The sequence below is a fragment of the Trachurus japonicus genome, chromosome 1 (assembly GCF_045865225.1).
Source record: "Trachurus japonicus isolate A0001 chromosome 1, Traja_1.0".
Taxonomy (NCBI): domain Eukaryota; kingdom Metazoa; phylum Chordata; class Actinopteri; order Carangiformes; family Carangidae; genus Trachurus; species Trachurus japonicus.
The window spans coordinates 2839655-2861911 of record NC_140907.1 but is presented as its reverse complement, the minus strand read 5'-3'; the positions used below and the strand labels follow the sequence as shown (position 1 = coordinate 2861911).

Below are 22257 nucleotides of genomic sequence, written 5' to 3'. Positions count from 1 at the left end.
AGAAACAATGGAGCGTTTTCTGGTTATTAATGCCTTTGCAATGATACATGACAACACGGCTATTGATGGCTAAAGATGTCATGACTATTTTAAGTTTTTTAAAGGAACAGAAATAGTATATAACCTTTAACTTTCAGTTAACATTCATTCAATGTTTTTACCGGCACAAGGTAATTCACAGAATTGCCTTTTATTATGGCTGACAGTGACATCAACTGTGTCGAGCAAGAAGGGATGACATTCAAACTGGGGACAGAACGATTGCATCGACCCTAACCCCACCAAGACACGCCAAGAAATGTGTAATTCTTTTATTAGAATTAAAATAATGAAAAACAGCACTTTTCGTAATATATTTCAATAAAACTGCGATACTCACAGGAGACATGAGAAGAACCAGCTAAAACGGATGCAGCAGAGGCCAAAGTATTCTGACTTTTAGTCCCTAAAGTGGGTTCAACTCCAAAACCACTAGATCCTGCAATTCTTGCAATGCAACCGACATAACTCTGTCCACTCATGTGCCACCAGTTTGTAATTCATGACATTTAAAGCTGATGATGTCATTTTCTCAAACTTAAAGGAGAAAATAGTTTGGTGTATGAAATGACACCACACAGCTTTAGACCTATGAGAATCAGGACATTTGAGCTGGCTAATAATGCAATAGTTTAATTTGGCAGTTTTACTGAAGTACTGAGATTAGTTTTTTAATCAAACGATGTGAAATAAACCCTCGTCTGAAGGGCTGTGGTATAATGGCAGTAGAGAATGGTGAGGGAGGAAACTGAATCATCCACTTGTTTACTCATATTGCACTTCATCAAATCAGGTGTTGTTTTTCTTCCCGCTGCTCTTTAAGCTGTCCTCTAAAACACAGTTAGTATAATCGCTCACATACACACCTTCACAAATTCATCATCGCAAGTGCAGAGAAGGAGAGACAAAAGAAGACTTTAAGCAAAAGTCTGAGGAACAATGATGCAGATGATGACACCTAATGGGTGGGTAAGAGTTCAAGATGTTTACTGCATGACGGCACAGGAATACCAGTTTTCACACTCTCTGTATCAATGTCTATTAGTGGACTTCTGATGTGCTGACCTTGAAATGTTTCCAGAAATAATCACCTTTAATTACAGTGTGGGAATTTTTGTAGCATAACTGAACTAAATCTTAAATGTTAAACATTTGAATCACACATCAGAAAGCAACCTTGAGACCTTCAGACTGGTAAAAACTCTAATATGATTTGCTAACAACCCTTGACCCTTAAAGAAATCTTACCTTGCATGTATTGTGTAGAGCATTACATTTAAAAAGTCCATCTATTCATTGGTCATCATACCACTTGTTAATGTATCTCTAATAGACAGCCTATAGGCTAAAATAGCTTGATGTATTGGTCCAATTATAGATCAGGGATCCCCAATAGGAGCAAAACCTCTGGCACTGATGCACCTCTTTATAGCATGAAACTAAGTGAACAACAGATAAGGTGTGCACTGCTCTACTTTATTTCGATCTCACCCAGCTCTGTACGTCGACCTATGTGCCTATGTTTTTGGTTTTTTTTTTTTCCATCACGCGGTAGGCTACGTCTTCACACACCAGCTGATCCGCCAGTCCTCTGAGTGAAATATCCAAGTCAGGAAGGCTGATTAATAACATGACCTGCACCAAAAGGTGGTAAAGTGACTGGACTGATGAGTTTTGTTTTATTTGCTGAGAGAAAGACAAAGTGACACCTGACGCTCTCTCTCTCTCTCTCTCTCTCTCTCTCTCTCTCTCTGTTTACGTGTGTCTGACTCACAGTCTCTCAGGGCTCTTCTAGAGGTGAAGGGTTGTACAGATGCTGCTTACAGCTGTACGTATTTGTGGACATTTTGCAGATAGGTTTAAAATTCTGCACAAATGGTATTGATGTTATGCATATATGTCAAATATGTAGAAGGGTTGCTCCTTTCTTGCTGTGTGTCCCTAGCTCATCATTTCTTTTTGCCATTGTGAATATCAGAATATATTCCACACACAACTACTTCTCCCTTCTCGTTGTCTTCCTTTATGTTACACCTCTATTTGGCTGCTCTAAATTAAAATGCTAGGATGCTTTTATTTGATTTAAACAGCAGCAGTGGCTGTTTTTCAGGAGTGCAATTTTTCTTGTTTGACCTTTTGAGACTCCCGTGCCTAAGTTATTACTTCTACTGTAGAATGTACTACGCTTTTCTTCAGTTTTATCAACAATGATAACAATGATAGCAGCAACATTATCTGTACAAAAATCAACTTTTACTGGCACAATGGGAAAAAAACCCCGGACCTTTTGGCCCTCGCCTTGGCACACTTCACATACTTTGGTCCTCGCCGAAAACTAAATGGGGAACTCTGGTATAGATACTTGTAGCTACTGGATACACTGTGTTAACAGTATGAGGAGGATACAGAAATCCAACTAGAGTTAAGATGAAGTCAATGTGAAACCAAAACATAAAGTAAGGGAGTGAGAAGACTGAATTGTTTGAACTGTGTAGATGAGTTGCCAAGACAAAGAGAGAGGGGAGAGGAGGAGGCGGGACAGAGCTGAGCCTTGTCAAGTGGCTTCAGTCTCCTCTGTGAGCCTTCACAGCAAAGCCTCCGCTGCACGTGAGAACCAAGAGACAAAAGGAGAAGAAAAAATGAGGAGCCAGATGACAAGAAGCCAGGGGTTGTGAGAGGACAAAAAGCAAAATGAATGTGTGTGTGTGTGTGTGTGTTAGAGACAACAAGATAGTCCTGGCCAGAACTGCAATAATCAAATACTAAAAAAGTTACGTACAAGCATGATCCATATCTTGACCGACAGTGTTTTTTTCAGTAAAAAAGTGATTAATAAAGGACAATAAACATCAGGGAAATGTGTGTGTGAGTTTTTAGAGTGTGGGAATACACTCGCATCTTTCTCTCTCTCTTTCTGTGTGTGTGTGTGTGTGTGTGTGTGTGTGTGTGTGTGAACAGAGCAGGACGCCCATTCCCAAAAGGAAACATCTGTACATTCCAGACAAGCTGTGTAAGAAAGATGGAGAGAGAGAGAGAGAGGGAGTAGAGAAAGAGAGAGAGAAAGAGAGAGAGACTCCTCCTCTGCTAAACTCATTAGCAGATGAAACAGGACAACAGAAAGATGCTCCGCCCACAAGCTGATCATTCACACATTAGGCTCACACCTTCTTCTTATGTAATGCTCAATTCCAGGTGTGTGTGTGTGTATACTACTCCTCTATATGTGAACATTTTCTTTCCGACCAAATGCATAGACAAGAGAGAAAGAGTGTGTATGTGTGTTTAACATGACAATATAATGTGACCTTCACCATGTCTATTAGCAGCAGGCTCCTGTTCTCTCAGCTACCTCTGACCACACATGGTTTTACTTACTCACTCACACACCCTGCAGAGCGCGCGCACGCACACACACACACGCACGCACGCACGCACGCACGCACGCACGCACGCACGCACACACACACATGCACACACACACACAAACGAAACACATATGGTTCTGTTTTACTGACGGTGTGGCCAATGATCTAACCACTCCTTATAAGGCCTGTCTGGTGCCACTCATTCTGAGCTGGAGGATGAGAACACACACACACACACACACACACACACACACACACACATGCGCACACACAGTCCTCATTGACTACTTCAGCAGAGGCAATGACAATAAATATGAATTGAGGAAAATATAAATTCAAAAAAATATTGCAGGAAAAAGACAGACAAAGAAAAGCACTAAAGAAGACTAACATCTGTTTAACTACCTCTGTCTCCAATATCAAAATGACCACAACAGCAACAACAACAACAAAAAGAGTTTTTTGGGTGATGAAAACTCTGGTGTAGGTCTGACTGTATCTGGACCGATTGGTATCTGCTGCATGGTGGTGGTGAGGTGGTCCAAGTCCCTGTAAGTGAAGGCCAGTGCTCCACTAACCCACTAAACACAGACTGCTCTGTGGTCGCTTTCATCCCCCTCAGCCACGCTGCCTGATTCCCTCCTTTCCCCACACACTTCTATCAGTTGCTTTCCTCTTTTTCTTTCTGTTTCTGCTCTGCTGCTTTGTTTATAGTGGGAGGCTGGGCAGACCTATTAGGAGGCTGACGGGAAAAAGGGTAACGGAGCAAAAGTAAAGTTAAAGGGATATGCCAAAATTTTCTTTTTGTGTCTTGCCTCACTCCCGAGTCCATGACCAGCAGATGGATACCATCCTTTCGACTGTGCGTGCAGTAACAAGGGAGATACGGGCAGAGCTGGCGCACCGCTAATTCCTTTTCACACCTGCCCTCTTCTTCTTCTTCCACACCACCATTTTTTAAAGGGATACGTCAACATTTTTTTTCGTGTCTTGCCTCACTCCCGAGGCCTTGACCAGCAGATAGACACCATCCTTTCGACTGTGCGTGCAGTAACAAGGGAGATACGGGCAGAGCTGGCGCACCGCTAATTAGCTTAGCTCAAACGCTGGAAGTGCATAGTGTTACGAGCCGAAATCAGCAGTCAGAAGCTGATTTCATTTTAGCGCTAAACTCTGTAAATATATCACTTTATCGACATTTCAAACATTTTTAGGTGAGAAAGTAGCCGTTTAGATCAGCGGTGTGTCGTTAATTTGTCTAAATACCAGCTGTTTACAATTTTGTTTGGACAAATTTGGCGCTACTCAAACTAGCCGTTGTGACCAACGCACTTCCGATTACTTTCACAAAATAAAACACCCATTGCCCTTTACATACAGAAAACCATGACGATAGAATTTGTGCTTTTACTTTGAAATAGGAAGTTAACCTACCCTCGATGTAGCTACTTGAACCAAAATAAATCGTCTTTGCTTGAACCCTCGGTTTTGACCGATCTCGTCGCGTTACCGGCATTTGACCGCTCAACATGCCTTACCGGAGAGTTTTGTCAACTCTGAGACGAAGATCGGCCCGTCGGCTGAAGAGTTTCTCTGATGACTTTAGGTGAAGGCAGGCTAACACTACCCATGCACTTCCAGCGTTTGAGCTAAGCTAATTAGCAGTGCGCCAGCTCTATGGGGAGCGTATCTCCCTTGTTACTGCACGCACAGTCGAAAGGATGGTGTCTATCTGCTTGTCATGGACTCGGGAGTGAGGCAAGACATGAAAAAAAAAATGTTGACGTATCCCTTTAAAAGATGGTGGTGTGGAAGAAGAAGAAGAGGGCAGGTGTGAAAAGGGAGCAGAGGAGAAATTGGGTGGACTGGTAAAGAGTGACACAGGCCAGGAGTGGAGAACAATCACCCCACTGTGGGCTGCCAGCCAGCACCTCATGCCTGAGACAGGGGTGAGGGGGTGGACGGAATCTCAGGAGTAGCTGGGTACTTTCCCTACTGCAAGGAGAGAGGGAGAATGAAATTAGGGGAATAGGGCGAGGGGCTGGGGAGAACGGGTTGTTGATTAAAGAGATTTGGTCTAAAAAGTCGAACATTTAGCTACACAGTCTGTCTGGCTGGGTCGCAAACACTCCTCTCCTCTCCTTTAGAACATTCTGTCCATTTTTCCAGCTGCTGCTGCCTGGGTTGTCTGGTGTCCAGCTGGCAAGTGAAGGGCAGCTGTGTGCAGCGGTTTAACACACTTGCTAAAAGAACGATACACTCACACATGCACACTTTTACATGCAGTCAATACATAAAGTAAAAACACAGAATCTGTGCCGCTGTCCTACACTCACTCACTGCTCACTCTTTTTCTTGTAAACAAATCTGTGAGTCCCACTTATCTTGAAGTCATAAACTGTGGGTTTAAACCAAAAATGGGTCTCGAGCCTGAAGTACTTATGGGGTGTGATTACGAAAGGGAGAAAGAAAACAACTACTCATATTTTCAGTGAAGCATAATTTCAGTGAAAATGGAAATTGGTAAGCATATTTCATTCATGTTCAACGGGAAAAACTCTTAACAAAACTCAAAATCAAGTAGGAAGTCAAGTTGACATTTCTTTTGTTTCTTGTTTTATTCATTTAGCTACACACAATAAAACTGAATGATACCAAGAATAAAAAAGAAAACTGGTAAAGAACCCTGACAACTTGGCAGCAAATGGAAACAAATGTTTTGAAAAGACATCATCACCCTGGTGGGACCTGCCTCTACTCCTACCTGTCTTGTTTTATTTTTGACAGTGTGGATGTATCATCTGCACACTGCAGCAGTCTACTGTGAAGTCACACAACACTCAACACAAAAGTGCCTGTAATGCAATATAACAAGCACCCGCGAGCCGTCATCTGCTGCGATGTGTGGATCAATATTGTTAGAACAAAAACTCACAAGGTACCTCACAACAACAGGTAAGATAAAAAAAAATACATAAGGAATATAAATATATATATATATATATATATATATATATATATATACATATATATATACACACGTGTATATATAGTGCTCACTAAAAGTTAGGGATATTCGACTTTCGGATTAGATTTCAGAATGCAGCTAAAATGCACTGTAACCTTTACAGGTGAACATTACCTTGTCTTTAACTTTTGAATGCACATGTCCAACTGTTCAGTGTTTCAGTACTTATAACATAACATGCTGTTCAAGTGTCTGATCCATGAATCGACTACTAAATGTTCTGGTTCAATGACATTTTGTATTGAAACAGTCAGACGGCACCTAACAGTCCATCGACAGCACCTGGTCAGAGTGTGAGCTACTCTCATGCTCACCCTACAGTATGCTCTATTAAGATTACCCACCCCTGACCCCCGCTCATGCTTATGTAAAGTGCCTTGGGTATTTTGAAAGGCGCTATATAAATACAAGTTATTATTATTATTATTATTATTATATTGTCGTAGTCTTTTGAATTGACAAATAAAAATATAAATGACTGATGAATATGGTGACTGCAATTTGCATTTGAACTTTGGCAGGAGAGATATGACTGAAAAAACGAAAATGCAGGACAGTGCCAATCCTCCTGAATTTGATTGTCACCTTCGTGCAATAGAAACGTGCAAATTAAATGTCAAATATAGTACGCAATTATCTTTTCTTTTAGGTTACATTCACACATGAAATTTGACATCAAAAATTGCTGTTCATAGTTGATGTGTCATTTAAAGCTGGGGTAGGCAGAAACCTAGAGAATGGAAATGGAAAATGTGAAAATACAGTCACCACACGTCTCTCCATTCACAGGCGCTAATGTGCTTCATACAACCAACGCAACACAAACAATGCTGCAGCCATGAGGTGAGTTGCCAAACAAGGAAATGTAACAATCAAAATGCAAATGCTAATGGACAAGATTGCATAGGGATAAAGAAGAAACACCTGTAGTTTAGCTCTAGTGCACTGCTAACCTTGTAGTGCAATCAGTTTAGCTATTTGCTACTAAGTGAGAGACCAAATACAGATGAGTGGCTCTTAAAATAGTTGAATGAATTGCATTAGTGTACCATCGGGTTTTGTGTAACTCTCAGCTACGGTCCATTTTGCTTGCAAGCAGTTTAATAGTAGTATACTGTAGTATAGTATATAAAGTCAGATAAGTCTAAAAAATGAATTAACACACACAGGGATTTACAAATATATTTTGAGCTTTATATGAAAAAAAAATGTTGTTCTGTATAAATAAAGAATCCACATAATATATTAAAGTTCACAAATCTATGTCTGATGCACACAGAAGAATGTCTGGGTTGAAATACATAAGGGAAATTCAGAAATATACACATTAAAAATAAATAAATTTTCACTGAAAGATATTACAGTAACAATAACACAAAAAATGTTGTGCCATTAATAAGCAAACTGTGACACAAACTGCTTGTGGTTTGTGAACTCCACTGCATTTGTGTGGGGTTTTTTTTGTCTCGATAAACTACATTTAGATGTCAAACACTTCATCGTCATTTTGTGCCATCGCAGACAAGTGTCACACAAGTTTTCACATCTATAAAATGTGACACGTTACGTTGGAGGATTATAAGTAGAAAGGGTTAGGGTAAGTGCATAAGTGTAAGTATTGGGGTATATGAGTGTTCTTCACTCGATAAACTACAACATAAAGCACAGCTAAGGCTGATGACGGCCAAAATTAAATTTTGATCTGACGATGAAGCTGGATGAGTAGTGAGTGGATTACAAACTTACAGTTCTTTTCTGGGTGATGTGGTGTTGCTGGATGACCTTGCCAATGCAACACTAACATGGTGATGCTGCACTTGTTCTTTGTGAGGTCTGAAAACTGGTGTATCGGGGTGTTAAAATGCAACATGTGTGGAGGTCAGTCCTCTACTTGAAAAGTTTAACAATGTCTGAAATTCATAAAACAATCACATGAGCACTGCTGTGTAAAGCTGACACTAAGTTTGCATATATTTCCAGCTTCGAACCTACACAGGGTTTTTATGCATCTGGCCCCAGGCAGTCAGACTGTGTGTGCAGGGAGTCGGAGGAAGCGGCACTACAGCCTGATTTATCTCCTATTAGTTCATACGCTGATGAGATGAATGAATGAAATAGAAAAGGCAGAGCCAGCAGAGAGCACTTTAATCAAGTGTGTCATATGGGAGTTAAGGAAGCCTTCAACACCATGGAGACCAACAGAGCCTCAGCCACCCTGACAGCACAGAACCAGGTCTTCAGAGGTTTCTAATGTGGCTTCCTGCCTCCACCACACACACACACACACACACACACACACACACACACACACACACACACACACACACACACACACACACACACACACACACACACACACACACACACACACACACAGAGACATGGGTCCTCTGCATGAAAAATAACACAGGACAGGGGCTGCATGTACATGCCCTGTTTAGTGTTGGCTTCCAAATGTGAATTCCTTAACTTGAAAACTGAGATGCAAAACAGGCTTTTTGTTATGAATATAAACGATATCATGACACTGAATGAAAATTGAACATACTGCTGATTTACATTTCATTAGAATTTTGGCAAGGTTGTAATTCCACAGTTTAGAGGCTAACAATCCAGTTTTCCACTTTCACCCTCAAAAACCCATGTTAACGTTTAGCCCGAGCGAGACAGAGTGTTACTCTGGAATATCTTTGTGTCTGTGAGTCTCTGTACCCAGTGAACAGGCTACACAAACAGACACCGCAAGTCTGTAGTCTGGGCTGTTTATATCTAAATGCAGGGAACAAAATCCAATTATTATTCTCTCCAGTTCTTTCTGTAGATAAAGTAACTATGGGGAGACAACAGATTAAGTTGTTTTGTCGAGCTCGAGCAAAAGTCAAATGTTTCCTCTGCAGTGAACACCAGCCACAGTTTATTTCACTTTGTCTTGCTCTCTCGCTGCCCAACACTACCCAGTCCAAAAGACAGATTTAAATTGGCTCCATGCAAGAGGTTCCTCTATAAGGCATGGATTATTTAGGGTTTTAACAAGTAAAAAATGTCTTATAAGCTTATATAATCATGATTGGATCTCTAGGCTTCTTTTTTGTCCTTGAACCCTTTCTATTCCTCTTCATCTTCACATCAAAACACGAGGCAGAGACTGCAGAACTCTTTGGGGAGGTTCACACATTGTTCAGCTCTTGAGATTACCGGTAGTGTAGTTGACTGTGACTATGACTGAGACGGTTCCCTGCTCATTAGTGCATTCACTGTCCAGAGCCCAGTGCCAGATCACTGCAAAAAATATGAATAAAACCATCTGCCTGGGACCTGTCAATGACATAAAATAAATAATCAATGCAATTATACTCCTGATGATGAAGTTAAATTTAAAGGGATAGTTCGACATTTTGCCAAATTGGCCCATTGCCATAATCCCTATAGTTCTAGCAGTAGGTTCATTATCTTTAATTGTCGGTGCAAGCTATTTTTAGAACAGCGGAGCAGAGCCGTGAGCTGCTCAGAGCTACGCTACAGAGGCTAATGGGATTTCTTGGTTTTCCTTGTCAAACTCATCAAATACACAATCCAACAACTCCAAAACGCTCTGGTGGACAAGTTGTGACCTGCACATTCACCACGCTATGAGATAATAACGGAACGTTACGAGACAGAGTTGTTTTCGAGGTAAATTCATGCAAAACCGCTGATACACGTTCCCGTTGAGGGCAGTTTTTCAGCAAGCAGTCTCTGCATTTGCCTTTAAAAATGTAATTACATCACGTGAATTACTGACCGAGTCACGACTGCGCAAACCAATAAAACATGACTGCTGCAAAAATGACTTATTCTTATTATAAACCTATAGGTTGAACAATTTGGAGTGGTACAACAAATACTGCAAAGACAGACGGCACTCCAAGCTAAACAGAGTTGAGACAAAGTTGGGTTGAAAACTGGGAGACTACAACCTGACAAAATCAATATCACACTTTGACACTGAGGGAAACTAATTCATAAAACAGAAAATTAACCCATGACATATTAAACAAAGGATGGTTCTTTTTGGCAGTGCAGCCTCACCTCTTCTCAGCAGTGCAAAGATTTGACTGCTTTTATAGCTATTCACACCTCATTTGCCACAGCCTGAGCAACAGCACAGCAGGGCGTCCTACAACAATATTAATAAAAATCAGCAATAAGAACATTCATATTACTGGAAGGCTTTTCCCAAGGTGAGCAACCCCAATCCACAACTCTGAGGAAACTATTGGATAGAAATGAAATCCCTCCTCTTGACTTCTCCCAGTGGTGTCACCATGACATCACCAATTCTATAAAAAAAAAAAGGAAATGCTGAGCGACCCCTCCACAACACTAATCCTGCATGGTAGATCAAAGCATAACACACCATAGTAAGTATATGGACAAAGAAGTGCTGTGTAAGCCTATAATGACATACAAGTAACTGAAACTAACTTTTGACTCTGTATTTTTTCTGTTTATGGACTGTAACATATTGCAAACACAAACAGACCTGCAAACAGAGCAGTGGCAAATCATTACAAACTCAACACATTTGGAAAATGGTGAAACCCTGATGTGAGATAAAAACATGTATTTTAAGGGACAAGAAGTGAGTTAAAGTTCTTACTGCAACAATTCCAACAGCAAAACGCTAACATAATGGTCATTGTTATAATGAAAAGTTATTATGAAAAAGTAAATGAGCAAATTCCAGCCAACAATTTAAACCCAAATAAAAAAATAAAAAAATGAATAAAAAAGACAATCAGAACCACAATGGTGTGATAAAAATGAAAGAATTCAAATCTGACTCCCAGCTCTTTGCTGCATGTCATACCCTGTCTCTCTTCGCAGGTTTCCTGACTCTCTCATACTGCCCTATGGTAATAAAGGCCATACACACACACACACACATTTTTTAAAGCAACATGAAAAAAACAAACTAGAGTCTGCTCAAGTGCGTGGAGCTGACAGCATCAGGGCAGAGGTGCTGAAGCCCAGCAGCAGTCCTGACCTGAGAGCAGCCCTGCTTCAGTTCTTGAAGCTGGTTCTTCAGTCAGGCTGCGTTCCTGAGATCTGGAGCCGGAGCCGGGGGCTTATTTTCCTACTACATGAGAGTGGAAATCAATTAGAGTCTAACATTTACTGAGGCATTTGTGTGAGCAGAAACCTGTGGAGGGCTTATTGCAGCATTATCCATGCCCGACTAGCCTCACTTATGTAGCGTAATACCCACAGAACAGGGGCCGGCAACCTTTAGCATTATAAGAGCCGTTTGGGCCTTTTCCCGTCATATTAAAACCCACTCGGAGCCACAAAACCTATTTGACCACTAAATTGACATGCACAAAAAAAACCAAGCGCGACGCACCGAATGCGCACCGCTACAGCGTTGCTTTGGGGTTAGAGCGTCTACACTGAAAGTAATGGGTCTGTGCACGCAAAAGACGCTACATCTGAAGGGCCACCCATGCACATACATACATGCTTTAACCAAGGAGGTGACCAAAAACACTGAGGCGGAAGCCTTTGGCTGAGATAGGCAGAGAAAACCCTGCATTGTAGGTTCAGCTGCAGCATGGACAAAATATTAACACAATTTTTATTTTAATGTCACAAGAGCACCCCAATCTCAAAAAGAATATATATTAAATTGAAGAAAACTAATTGGCCATTATTTATTCACTTTTTTTTTCCCAAAATGAGCTTGCCCTCTCTAAACCACGGAAGCCACAGCGGAGCGATGAAAGAGCTGCATGCGGCTCCGTAGCCGCATGTTGTCGACCTCTGCCGCACAGAGTAAAGGGCAAACTGACTTTTTACCAAATCACAGCACTTCTGACCACTTGACACACTCTAATTAATCATCACGTATGCCAAAACAACTTTAAATCAAAATCAAATCTAAAATGTACTTACTTTAACTAAGTAAAATCCATTTGATTCTATTTGATAAGACAGATAATATTACGTATAAAATTCTTCAAATCGGTTAGGGAGATAAATTCCTCCAGCACCTGGATCTCCTGCAGCATTAATGTAAGAAAATCTAAAAACATGATTTCCCAAAAGATGCAGCTGGATCTCAGGATATTAATCCATCCAGATCACACTCTATATTAATGATTAACTTTGGCTGTAAATCTGTGCCTCAGGTAACTTTCTGTCTGACAGTGAATGCAACGACACAAAGAGCATGCAGAACATTTTGCAGTAATAACATTTTTCAAACTACCAATTAATTTTTGGGCTCTGACAGTGAAACTAGATGGGACGTGACCCTGCTACAGGCACTGGACCCAGAACTCTGCAGGTGTGTTTTAAGCACCCGAACAGAAACACCAACCAGTGCATGTGGAGCAGAATTAAAAGTGAACCTCTGAAGGAGTCTCCAGACCTATTGATCAAATAACACCCAATACTGTTCAGCCTCAGACCAGAAATGCTTTCCAACCACTAATCTGAGTAAACCTGGGTTTATTAAATCAACAAAAATGCCTATCTGGAACATTGGATGAATCAAAGCGAAACTCAAACGAAACACAATTGCTATCTGGCCCTAAACCAGGAATTTAAATTAGCCATCAGCAGAGGAAAGAGCCTGTGCTCGCTGCACGACAGGTGAGGCAGAGACGGCGAGGCGCTTCCTCTTAAAAAATCTGACAAACATAAAATATTATCAGAGTGGAATACTTAAAGAAATCTGATTTGCTAATTTCAGCCTTTACAGAGCGGAGACAGTGACGAGCATCAGATCCTGTTAGGGATCAGCATCTGTGTGCGGCAAAACATCACTGAGAGTGGCAAAGACATAGGACACACACACACACTAATGCTTACAGTGTTTTTCCCCTCTCATTATTGAATTATATTACTCTGGATGCGTTGGCATTGTTATTTACTTGACATTCATACCAATAAGGCATAATGTCTTTTTGATTAGACTTGACACAGCTAGGGGAGTAAGGGCAAGCTTCTTCAATATGCCAGCCAGTGTTTGCAGCAGCAAGCAGCAGCACTTTTGTTTGCGTCTTCCCTCAGGAGGATTCACCAGTCTGCTAAAGTTGCCAATGAATCACTAACACAGGACTAATGTAAAAAAAAGAAAAAAAAGCCTTGTACCACTTCATTATCATAAAGACAAACACCAGCAGTAGTACTGAGCACAGCCACATACATCACTTCGAGCTGTCACTATGAATTATATGAATGAAGTTGTCATGTGGATGGTATTACGGGTATTTCACAGCATTTGTGAGTGGGTGTCAGATTCTCTCTCCTTATTACCCAGCAACAACATCTCACATACTTTTGAACTGAACAAATCTTCATACTGCTCTCTCCATCATGACGCTCGCTCTCACTGTGTTTCTTCACTGCATAGCACGGCTCTTATGTACATGTGCTTCAAATAGTAATATATAATATTACATTTGGGTCACACTGTCCCTGTGTACAAATCAGAGGGCCGTTTATCTCCACCCAAAAGCTATGTTTTCAGTGTCAAACACACACTCTGGGAGCAGCTGGAAGTGGCTGCTGACTGGAGAAGTAGCTAGCTTGCATTCAACCAGCTTCAATAGATTCCAGGGGAAATTATTCCCCAAATATGCACAGAAACAGTTCACACTACTCTTGCAGCATTTTCCCCATCTCCGCATTCAAATTTCTCCAAAATGTCTCGAAAATCCTCAAAGCTTGCACTAATATAGCCATATATTTTGATTTGGCTGAATGTTGAGTGGGTGTGAAACTTTTCTTAGTTTTCTTTTGGTTTCTATGGATTGTTTTTTTGTTTTTTTTGCTGTTAAAAACCATTGAGACCTGATCAATGCTACTGCATTTGAGCTGCTCTTTGCATCCACAATGCATCCGTGTTTAATACTCTACACAAGCATTGTGAGTGGACTATTAGAGTGTCATTTTGTTTATTTTTGTCAAATCTTCCCTGCATATTGCAGAGCACGGCCGGTGTGATTGATGTGACTGCACATTTCGTCGACTTGTTTTGGGGCAATTAAACTGTGTCAATTTCTGGCTGTCAAACCTAAGCTTAAAATGTAACCCTGCTTCAGCTGATTGATGGTACACCGAGTCTAATATAATTAGAGGACGGACATGAAAACAGTCAACTCAAAAAAAAGCTTTTGATAGGGCTGACTCTTGAAAAAGTGATGCTTTATAGTTAGTGTGATGGAAAATCTGGTGCTGGCGAGTTTCAAGCATGCAGAGCAGAGTTAGTCGGACAGTTTCAAAATAAGAGCCAACAAACAGTTTCCTCTGTTAGATATGAAAGAAAACTGGCAGTTAAAAATACCAACAGTTGTATTTGATCCTCCGTGTTACCCTGTTAGTTCCCAGGCTGTATATCTGTTTCTTTTTCAGGCTCTTCCATCTGTGAACACAACACATCTGGCAGAGGTTTGGCAGGAAGGACTGCAGCCAACTATTTGCGTCTCGGAGAATGACACAGCAGTATAATTTTGTTGTCGTTTAGAAAAGAGTTGCAGCGCTGCAAACTTTAAGAAAGATTGTGCAAACGCTTCAGAGACAAAGGATATCTGCTGTCTAGTGCATCTTGCATCACCTACACACACACAAACACACATAAAATGTCCTCAGTCTTGCGTGTAACTACCACCACCACTTCAATGAGTTAATAATGAACCAAGACAGTTCTGTAACCAACACACACACACAGAGGGAGAAGAGAGGAGGAGACTGTGGCAGCTGTATCTTCCTCTTCTTCTCTCCCTGTTTCTTCCCTCCCTCTCTTACTTATGACTTTCTGGAATGTCTCTGCTTCTGTGAGTGATGTCACTAGTAACTACTATCGCCATGGTAACACAACAAATTCCCCCTCGCATATGGTCCGTACATTCAATCTTTCCTTTCCCACTCATGATAACCACCTCTGCAGCCGGAGCAGAAGAAGGCGGACGGAGAACGATGGAGAAAAAGGCCGAACCTCAGATTGAGTCTTGTCTGTTTGACAGCTGTGAAGCCTCATGACCTAGTGTGTGAGGCCAAAACGGCTCCTTGTAAATAGCACAAAAGCACATCTCCATGCCTGCAGTGTGTCTGTGTGTGTATATATGCATCCCGCTGCCATGGTAACACCACAAAAACCTCTTAAGCGCTGCAGATAGGACCAGGACGTGTTTACATCACAGGTAAATGGACGGATACGGTCTTCAACAATGTTATGTAAAGTTCATTTTGAAGCTAAATACTTATTCTACTTTGTTAATTGGCAGAAATTGTAACTAGTTTCTCTACTGGTTAGTTATCCTCTGCATTAGTTACGGTATTTTTCCATTTCCCTACATCTAACAGCAACAGGAATTAGCCACAGTCTACTATCGCGCTAACAGCTCTATTGAGGCACAATGGTGATGTTAACAGTTCAAAGTTAACAAACTGTCAGTGTGAGGTATAACAGCCTGGATGTGTGTCAAACGCTCACTGTGGAGGCAGCTGGAGGCTGGCTGTTAAAGAGGAACCATGCTACATTTTTACCTTTGTAGTTTACCAGGAGTTTACCTTCGGAGCTTCAGAGTAGGCCTAATTGCGATGGTTAAATAAATGACTTCAACGCCGCTATGGCCAGGAGGAAGGTTAGCAAAACAGTGGAAAAGCAACTGAACTTGCATAGTTCCCCTTTAAAGTGGCTTCAGTTCAGTCAGTTTCGAGGGATTTCAGTTTTATATGTTTACTATCACCTGCAAAGGACCTGCATGGACAACTATGGCAAAAATCATAATCACGATTATTTTGGTCAATATTAAAATCATGATTATTTGTTGTATAGGGGGAGGCTTCATTGTGCCAACGACCTGCATGTGTTATAAACCAACAACAACAGGTCAGAAGCGCTAACTACGTAATTAACTAACTAACTAACTAACTAACTAACTAACTAACTAACTAACTAACTAACTAACTAACTAACCAGCCAACAACTCATTACGTTTGCTTTTGTGAATTAACTGACACATGTTGGTAGAAGACGAACGATCGTTCATTTACGGGGATGTAGTTGTACCTCTGCCATCTTCACTCACGCTAATTTTTAAATACCACAAAGGAAAATGACAAAATAATAATTTTTAAATTATAAATTTTGAGATCATTTGGATCCATCAAAAAATCAAAATGACTACAGTATTAAAATGTGATTGAATGTTCAGCCCTACCTGTATGTGTATTTTTGCCTTTATGTAACTTCTGCACTTGTTATTGTGGTGTAATCTGGGTTCTTTTCTAGGTGACCTCAGACTCAAAATAACAGCTTTATGAAGGGTCAAATAACTGGGCAAATATAACAAGTGAAAGGAAACAATCATGCTTTTATAACCTATACTGACAAAGATGATTAAGACTACAAAAGAAGCATACAAAATGAAGTGGACACATGAAATCGTAAGTGGTCAGGAGCTTTCTATCTTCCTCTCCTGTGTTGCACCAGCCACTTGTCTTCTCCTGCAAACTCAGTTCTGTGTGTAGTATACTCTGACAGGTGTTGACAGAATCTTTTTCCTTTTATCGACTTTTTCTGTCTAGCGTCCCTAAACACACACAGAGCATCGAAATGATTTGTGTCACATCCATTTGCATATTAAACAAAAGCTACTGAGACTTTAAAAACCTGAGTCTATTCCACGGGCATTTCCCAGAAGTGACTTCAGAGTTGCATAAACTGTCTGAATGAAGTGCTAAGAGATTTTTATTGTGTGTGTGTGGGTTGGAACAGACGGACTGGTGTGTAACGGGAATGGTTTTCTCTTAAAATGCTCCACTAACAGAGGATTGTTTTATTTTCAGGGGTGCTTCGCATTAAGATCGGGGGACAGACGGGGACGCAGACAAACAGGAGAGGAGCTGGTGTTTACATGCAACATTGGTGTCATTTTAATTACAAAGTGATCATCAATCCTCGTTGGCATCAAAGCCATCAAGATAAAAGATAAAAATCCTTCACCGTTTACTGAGAGAAAAGTGCAGTTATTTGGTGGTTGCCGACAGATTTGTCATTAAACAACAAACAAACACTAAACCCACTGAGGTGAGCAGCATGTGTGTTCACAGTGCTAATCATTTCCTCCGCAAAATGCAACATGTGTCTTGGTGTGCTGAAGATCAAATGTTCTCGCCAAGGTTTTCCAAAACAGAACGGTAATTAAGATTAACAGTTGTAATAAACAACACAAAACTGTGTGTCTGCATTTTTTAGACAATTTTAATCAGAGCACAAATCCAGAGCAATCTGATCTTGCTTGTACTGTATAGCTTTCACAGCAGTCTTCATACATGTCTTCATAAAAACCATGATGTGCATTATTAGGTCCAGAATATTCAGCAGTAACTCAGCCATGTCTGATCCTCTTATGCCTCTCTCGTGTGTCTCTCTCACACAGACACTGGAAGCCAGTCATAGCAACAGATAAAGGTCACATCCCCATAGCTGATGTTTTTTGTAAAATTGAACATCAAAATTTTGCTTTCATCATTTTACCACAGCTAATCCCAGACTAAAACAGTACAGGTTCCTTGAAAAAAGAATAATACATGTATTAGCCTATTATTATTATTATTATTATTATTATTATTATTATTATTATTATTATTATTATCATTATTATGAGTAGTAGTAGTAGTTGTAGTAGTATTGACAAAGTGATGATACAAGTGAGATACGTAATGATCTGAACGCCTGTGCTTCAACTACAGCTGACTTGATTATTTGATTCAACTGCTACCTCTCTTTTTTTTCTTTTTTTTTTTTTTTACACACATATATACATATATCTTTGTGTGTTGGAGTGCTGGTCAGCCAAAACAAGCAAGCCAACATGTCACTTTGCACTCACTGCACACAGTTTAGCCCTGCCTGCTATCTTATGAATGCCAGAGAGGCAAGAGTCAATGAATAGCAAAAGAGCTGAAGGAGGACACGGTGTAACAATGGCACACACAGTCCACCTCAATGACAAACTGATAATTCTCTGTCCATGCCATAGACAACCCTGTTCATCTGTTATTCATTGACAACATCTTTCCTAGTTGATGTTTAAAGGACGGCCCTTTTCTGTGAGCACTTCGTTAACAACTAATAAAACTGCAATCCAGGGTTATTTAATTCTCCAAGGTCTCAAATTCACACACAACAGTGCCAATAACAAAGCAGAGGGAGACCAAAGAAACAAACCAAACAGTCAGTCACTAGTCATATACATGGAAATGGAGCCTAAAGAGCGAAGTTTCCTTTCCTATAGGTTGCGGGGTACGTCTATGTCATGGCATAGATCGATACGATTACTTGTATAAAAATATCAATGCATGATGTTCCCCTTTTTCATTCAACAACATCAGTTTTGCATTATTTACTGCGGTGAATGCACCTTGTAAAGATGTATGGTGGTCTTAATGATTAGGCAAACTAAGGTCGATGATGAGAGGGGGATCAAGACGAGGGCTAACTATCTAAAACACTACATCTCTGAGTCCTACACTCTCATCTCTCTCTGCCTCGGGCAGTCTGAAGGCCATTACCCAGACAAGTCCATGCAAGTATATCATCTTTTTCTTTTTTATTCTTTAAATAATGAGTGGATAGGTAACAGGCCGAGCACTGCCTGCAGCATTTTAAAATGAATATTGTTAACATCTCCTCTTCTGGTTCTAGGCTGGGTGTCTGGTCCTGCCACAGTCGGCCATGAAATCAGAGTTAATTAAAAGCAAAATATCTGATTTTAATTCCATACTTCTGCTCATAGGGGTGGGAGCAGGAAACAAGAGGCCACATTAGAGAGTATTGCATATCAACATTCAGTCACCTCTACATACGGCTCCTGCTGGTACAGTAGGACCATGAAGGTTTATCTAGACTGATGCAATTAGCTCTCCAAATGAGTCCGCCATGATTAGAGACAGACCCTGCTACGAGATCTGTCTCTAATTAAAGACGCTCCTACAAGAGCACTTTTCCTCCCTGATGCAAATACAATCTCTATAAATGTCAAGTGACATTGATGAGACCTGCTGAGATGAGAGGGTAGGTTAACCATGTTAACAATATGCATGCTGTTTTTAGTTGAGAGGAGTAAATGTTGTAGTTGCTCCTGAAAACCTCATAAAACAAGATTCACATGCTTAGTTACTCCAGTTTTTTTTTCTTTAGTTCCAATATAATGTCTCACTGATCACAGGGTGAATCTTTAAGTTTAATAGTGGAGGGTAGTTAGAGGGGAAACAAATAACTGATAACATATGGTTTCCGTCGGCGCAGAACAGAATGTTCTCGCTGCAGCAAGAACCGGAGGCGGAAGACTGATCTGCACCTCAAACACCAGGTTCACTTCTCTGGTGACCAGCTCCATTTAAACTAGCCTGCCAAGCTCAGATACACAATTGCACACGCAAACACACACACACACACACACACACACACACACACACACACACACACACACACACACACACACACACACACACACACACACACACACACACACACAGTCACTGGCAGTATGGCCTCTGATAAAGGCCTGGGTAGTGAAAGCATGACCTCGAAGTGATGAGAAACTGCTGTTTTTGTTGCTCTTATGCATTCATGCTTTGGTGTTTTTCTTGAAATATTTTTTGTTTATTTTTCTTTCTTTTGTTGTTAACAGTCCACACCAGTGCAGAGTGCAAACTTGAGTTCAATTTTAAATCACCACGTTGAATCATTAATGCATAACCAGGACTTATTCTGATTGATCAATCAGAATGCCTAATGTCAGGACACACTGACTGTAGTATCCTAGAAGCAAAGGTGACACACTCAGCTCAGCTCACTGTGTGTGTCCCATCAACAGCCCATAATATAAAGATGATCAGTTTCCAGTTGTATTAGAAATTATTCTTTCAGCAGTGACTCAAATGATTAATAGTTGCAGGAACGTTCGGTAAAAATGGATGAATCCATTAATCTACTAATTGTTTCAGGCCCGTGCATGACAGGAACAAAACAACAGATGCAGTAAAACAGCTGTTCTCTCATTATTAACTGATGCAAACCAGTGGGGATCAGTTGGAAATAACATTTTGCGAAGCAGCCAGTCCTCAGCCTGCTGTCTGTGGCTGCAACCACCAGTGGAAACAAATGAAGTGACAATCAACTTGAGGGGGAAAAAACCCAGAAAGAACGAGTAAGAAAAAGAGAAAGAAAGGGTAGAAAATCATTGCCGGAACGTATTAAATCCTTTTTCTTTTCTTTTTTCCCCCCCAACCATTAAAATTGACTTTAAACAAGTTAATGCACTTTCCAGTGGACATCCTCTCCAGCCCGACTAGTTTTACTTACAGTACGCTGGTGGCCAACGGGACCTCTGCGGCCGCTGGGGCCCTCTCCAGCCCGAGGTTGGAGCAGTTGACAAGGCAGGACGGCGGCTGGGGCCCCGCCAGCGCGCAGCTGCAGTTAACGGGACAGGGACTGCAGGTCCTCCCGTCCCCCTGCGGCCCGGAGCCCCATGCCTCCAGGACGCAGAGCAACACGAGCAGACTGGAAAAAAAGCTATAGTACCTCGGTGCGCAGACGCCATGTTTTCGCTTGGATAAAGTCTGTCCATTTCCACAAGGCATAGCTCACTCACATCTCATCGCCTCTGATGGTGTAAGTCCTCTCAGTCTGGGGAAAGCGCAAAACACGCAGAACAACACGCGTCCTTTTTCCACGGCTTTCATGTGAGGGGACGAAACCAGAAGAAGGGACGAACTTTTTGTTACCGTTATGTCCCTTTTTTTCCTCTCCTCTCAGTCTTGTAGTCGGATCCCCTTCCTCTGAAAATCTAACGGGGCTTCTCCACAATCCTTTTCAAGGGGAAAAAAACTTTTGGAGAACTTCCTCTCTCCTCCTCCTTCTGCTTCTTGCAGTTCCCCAAACCACCACTGCCACAACATGGCTCACAGCTTTGTTGCTCTGTGTAATGGCCTAATGATATTTTCTTGCACAGTAGAAATCAAAGAGAAACATTTATAAGAAAAAAAAAGAATGAACACAAAATGAACAGACGTCTCCAAATGAATATGTGTATTCTTCCTACTGTTATGGTTGAATTAACTTAAATAAATTCACCATTTGGTGTGACAGGTAATGATCTGCTTTCCAGGATAATAACAAACATATCCTCTTAGCAAATGACACCCAATTGATATGTAGGGCTCTTAACCCAGGCAGGAAGAATGTCCTGATTGGTGATCCTGACTCCATCAAGGTCAAAGGCTTAATTTATTCATCCATTAAATCATGGAAATAACAATTTTTTTTGTCTAATCCATTCTTTGTTGTGACAGGAGACGCCGCTAATTTATTAAATTTGTTCCACAACAAGTCTTTCTCCGGTTGGTATGTAAATATCAGTATGTGTGTGTGTGTGTGTGTGTGTGTGTGTACTCGCATAGACATTTCAACAATTTAGTTAAGCTCTTTCTTCCCTGCTATCATCAGAAGTATTTTGGAGAGGTGATGGAGGTTTTTCACTCTGGCAGGTCTCTTTTGATGTTTCTCAGAAAGTGTATCTCTGGGCAGCCAGTGTTACTTAAAAGGCTCAGCGTGAGCTTGAGCCAAGTGAACATAAAATCCCTTTAAACTCAGTTCACATCAAATTAAATCAATTCTGTGTCAGTTTAGCTCATTAACTCTTTATTCGCATGACAACCAATGTGCAATTTTGCCAGAGCAGCATGAAGAACCATCGTTTGATACAGTAGATGTGTCTAGGTCTGCAGAGGAGATAGGTGCTGTAACCAAAACCTCCTCCATGTGCATGT

The 22257-nt window shown here is 41.0% G+C and overlaps 1 protein-coding gene across 1 annotated transcript in view; it reads right to left on the bottom strand.

Annotated features, from left to right (window-relative positions):
• Positions 1 to 21293, bottom strand: part of pkd1a (polycystic kidney disease 1a) — an 87116-nt gene extending 65823 nt beyond the window's left edge. The window contains exon 1 of the mRNA XM_085780281.1: positions 20792 to 21293. Coding sequence (XP_085636407.1) covers positions 20792 to 21069 — 278 coding nt within the window. The 5' untranslated portion in view covers positions 21070 to 21293. The remainder of the gene's footprint in view (positions 1 to 20791) is intronic.
• Between the last annotated feature and the right edge of the window lie 964 nt (positions 21294 to 22257).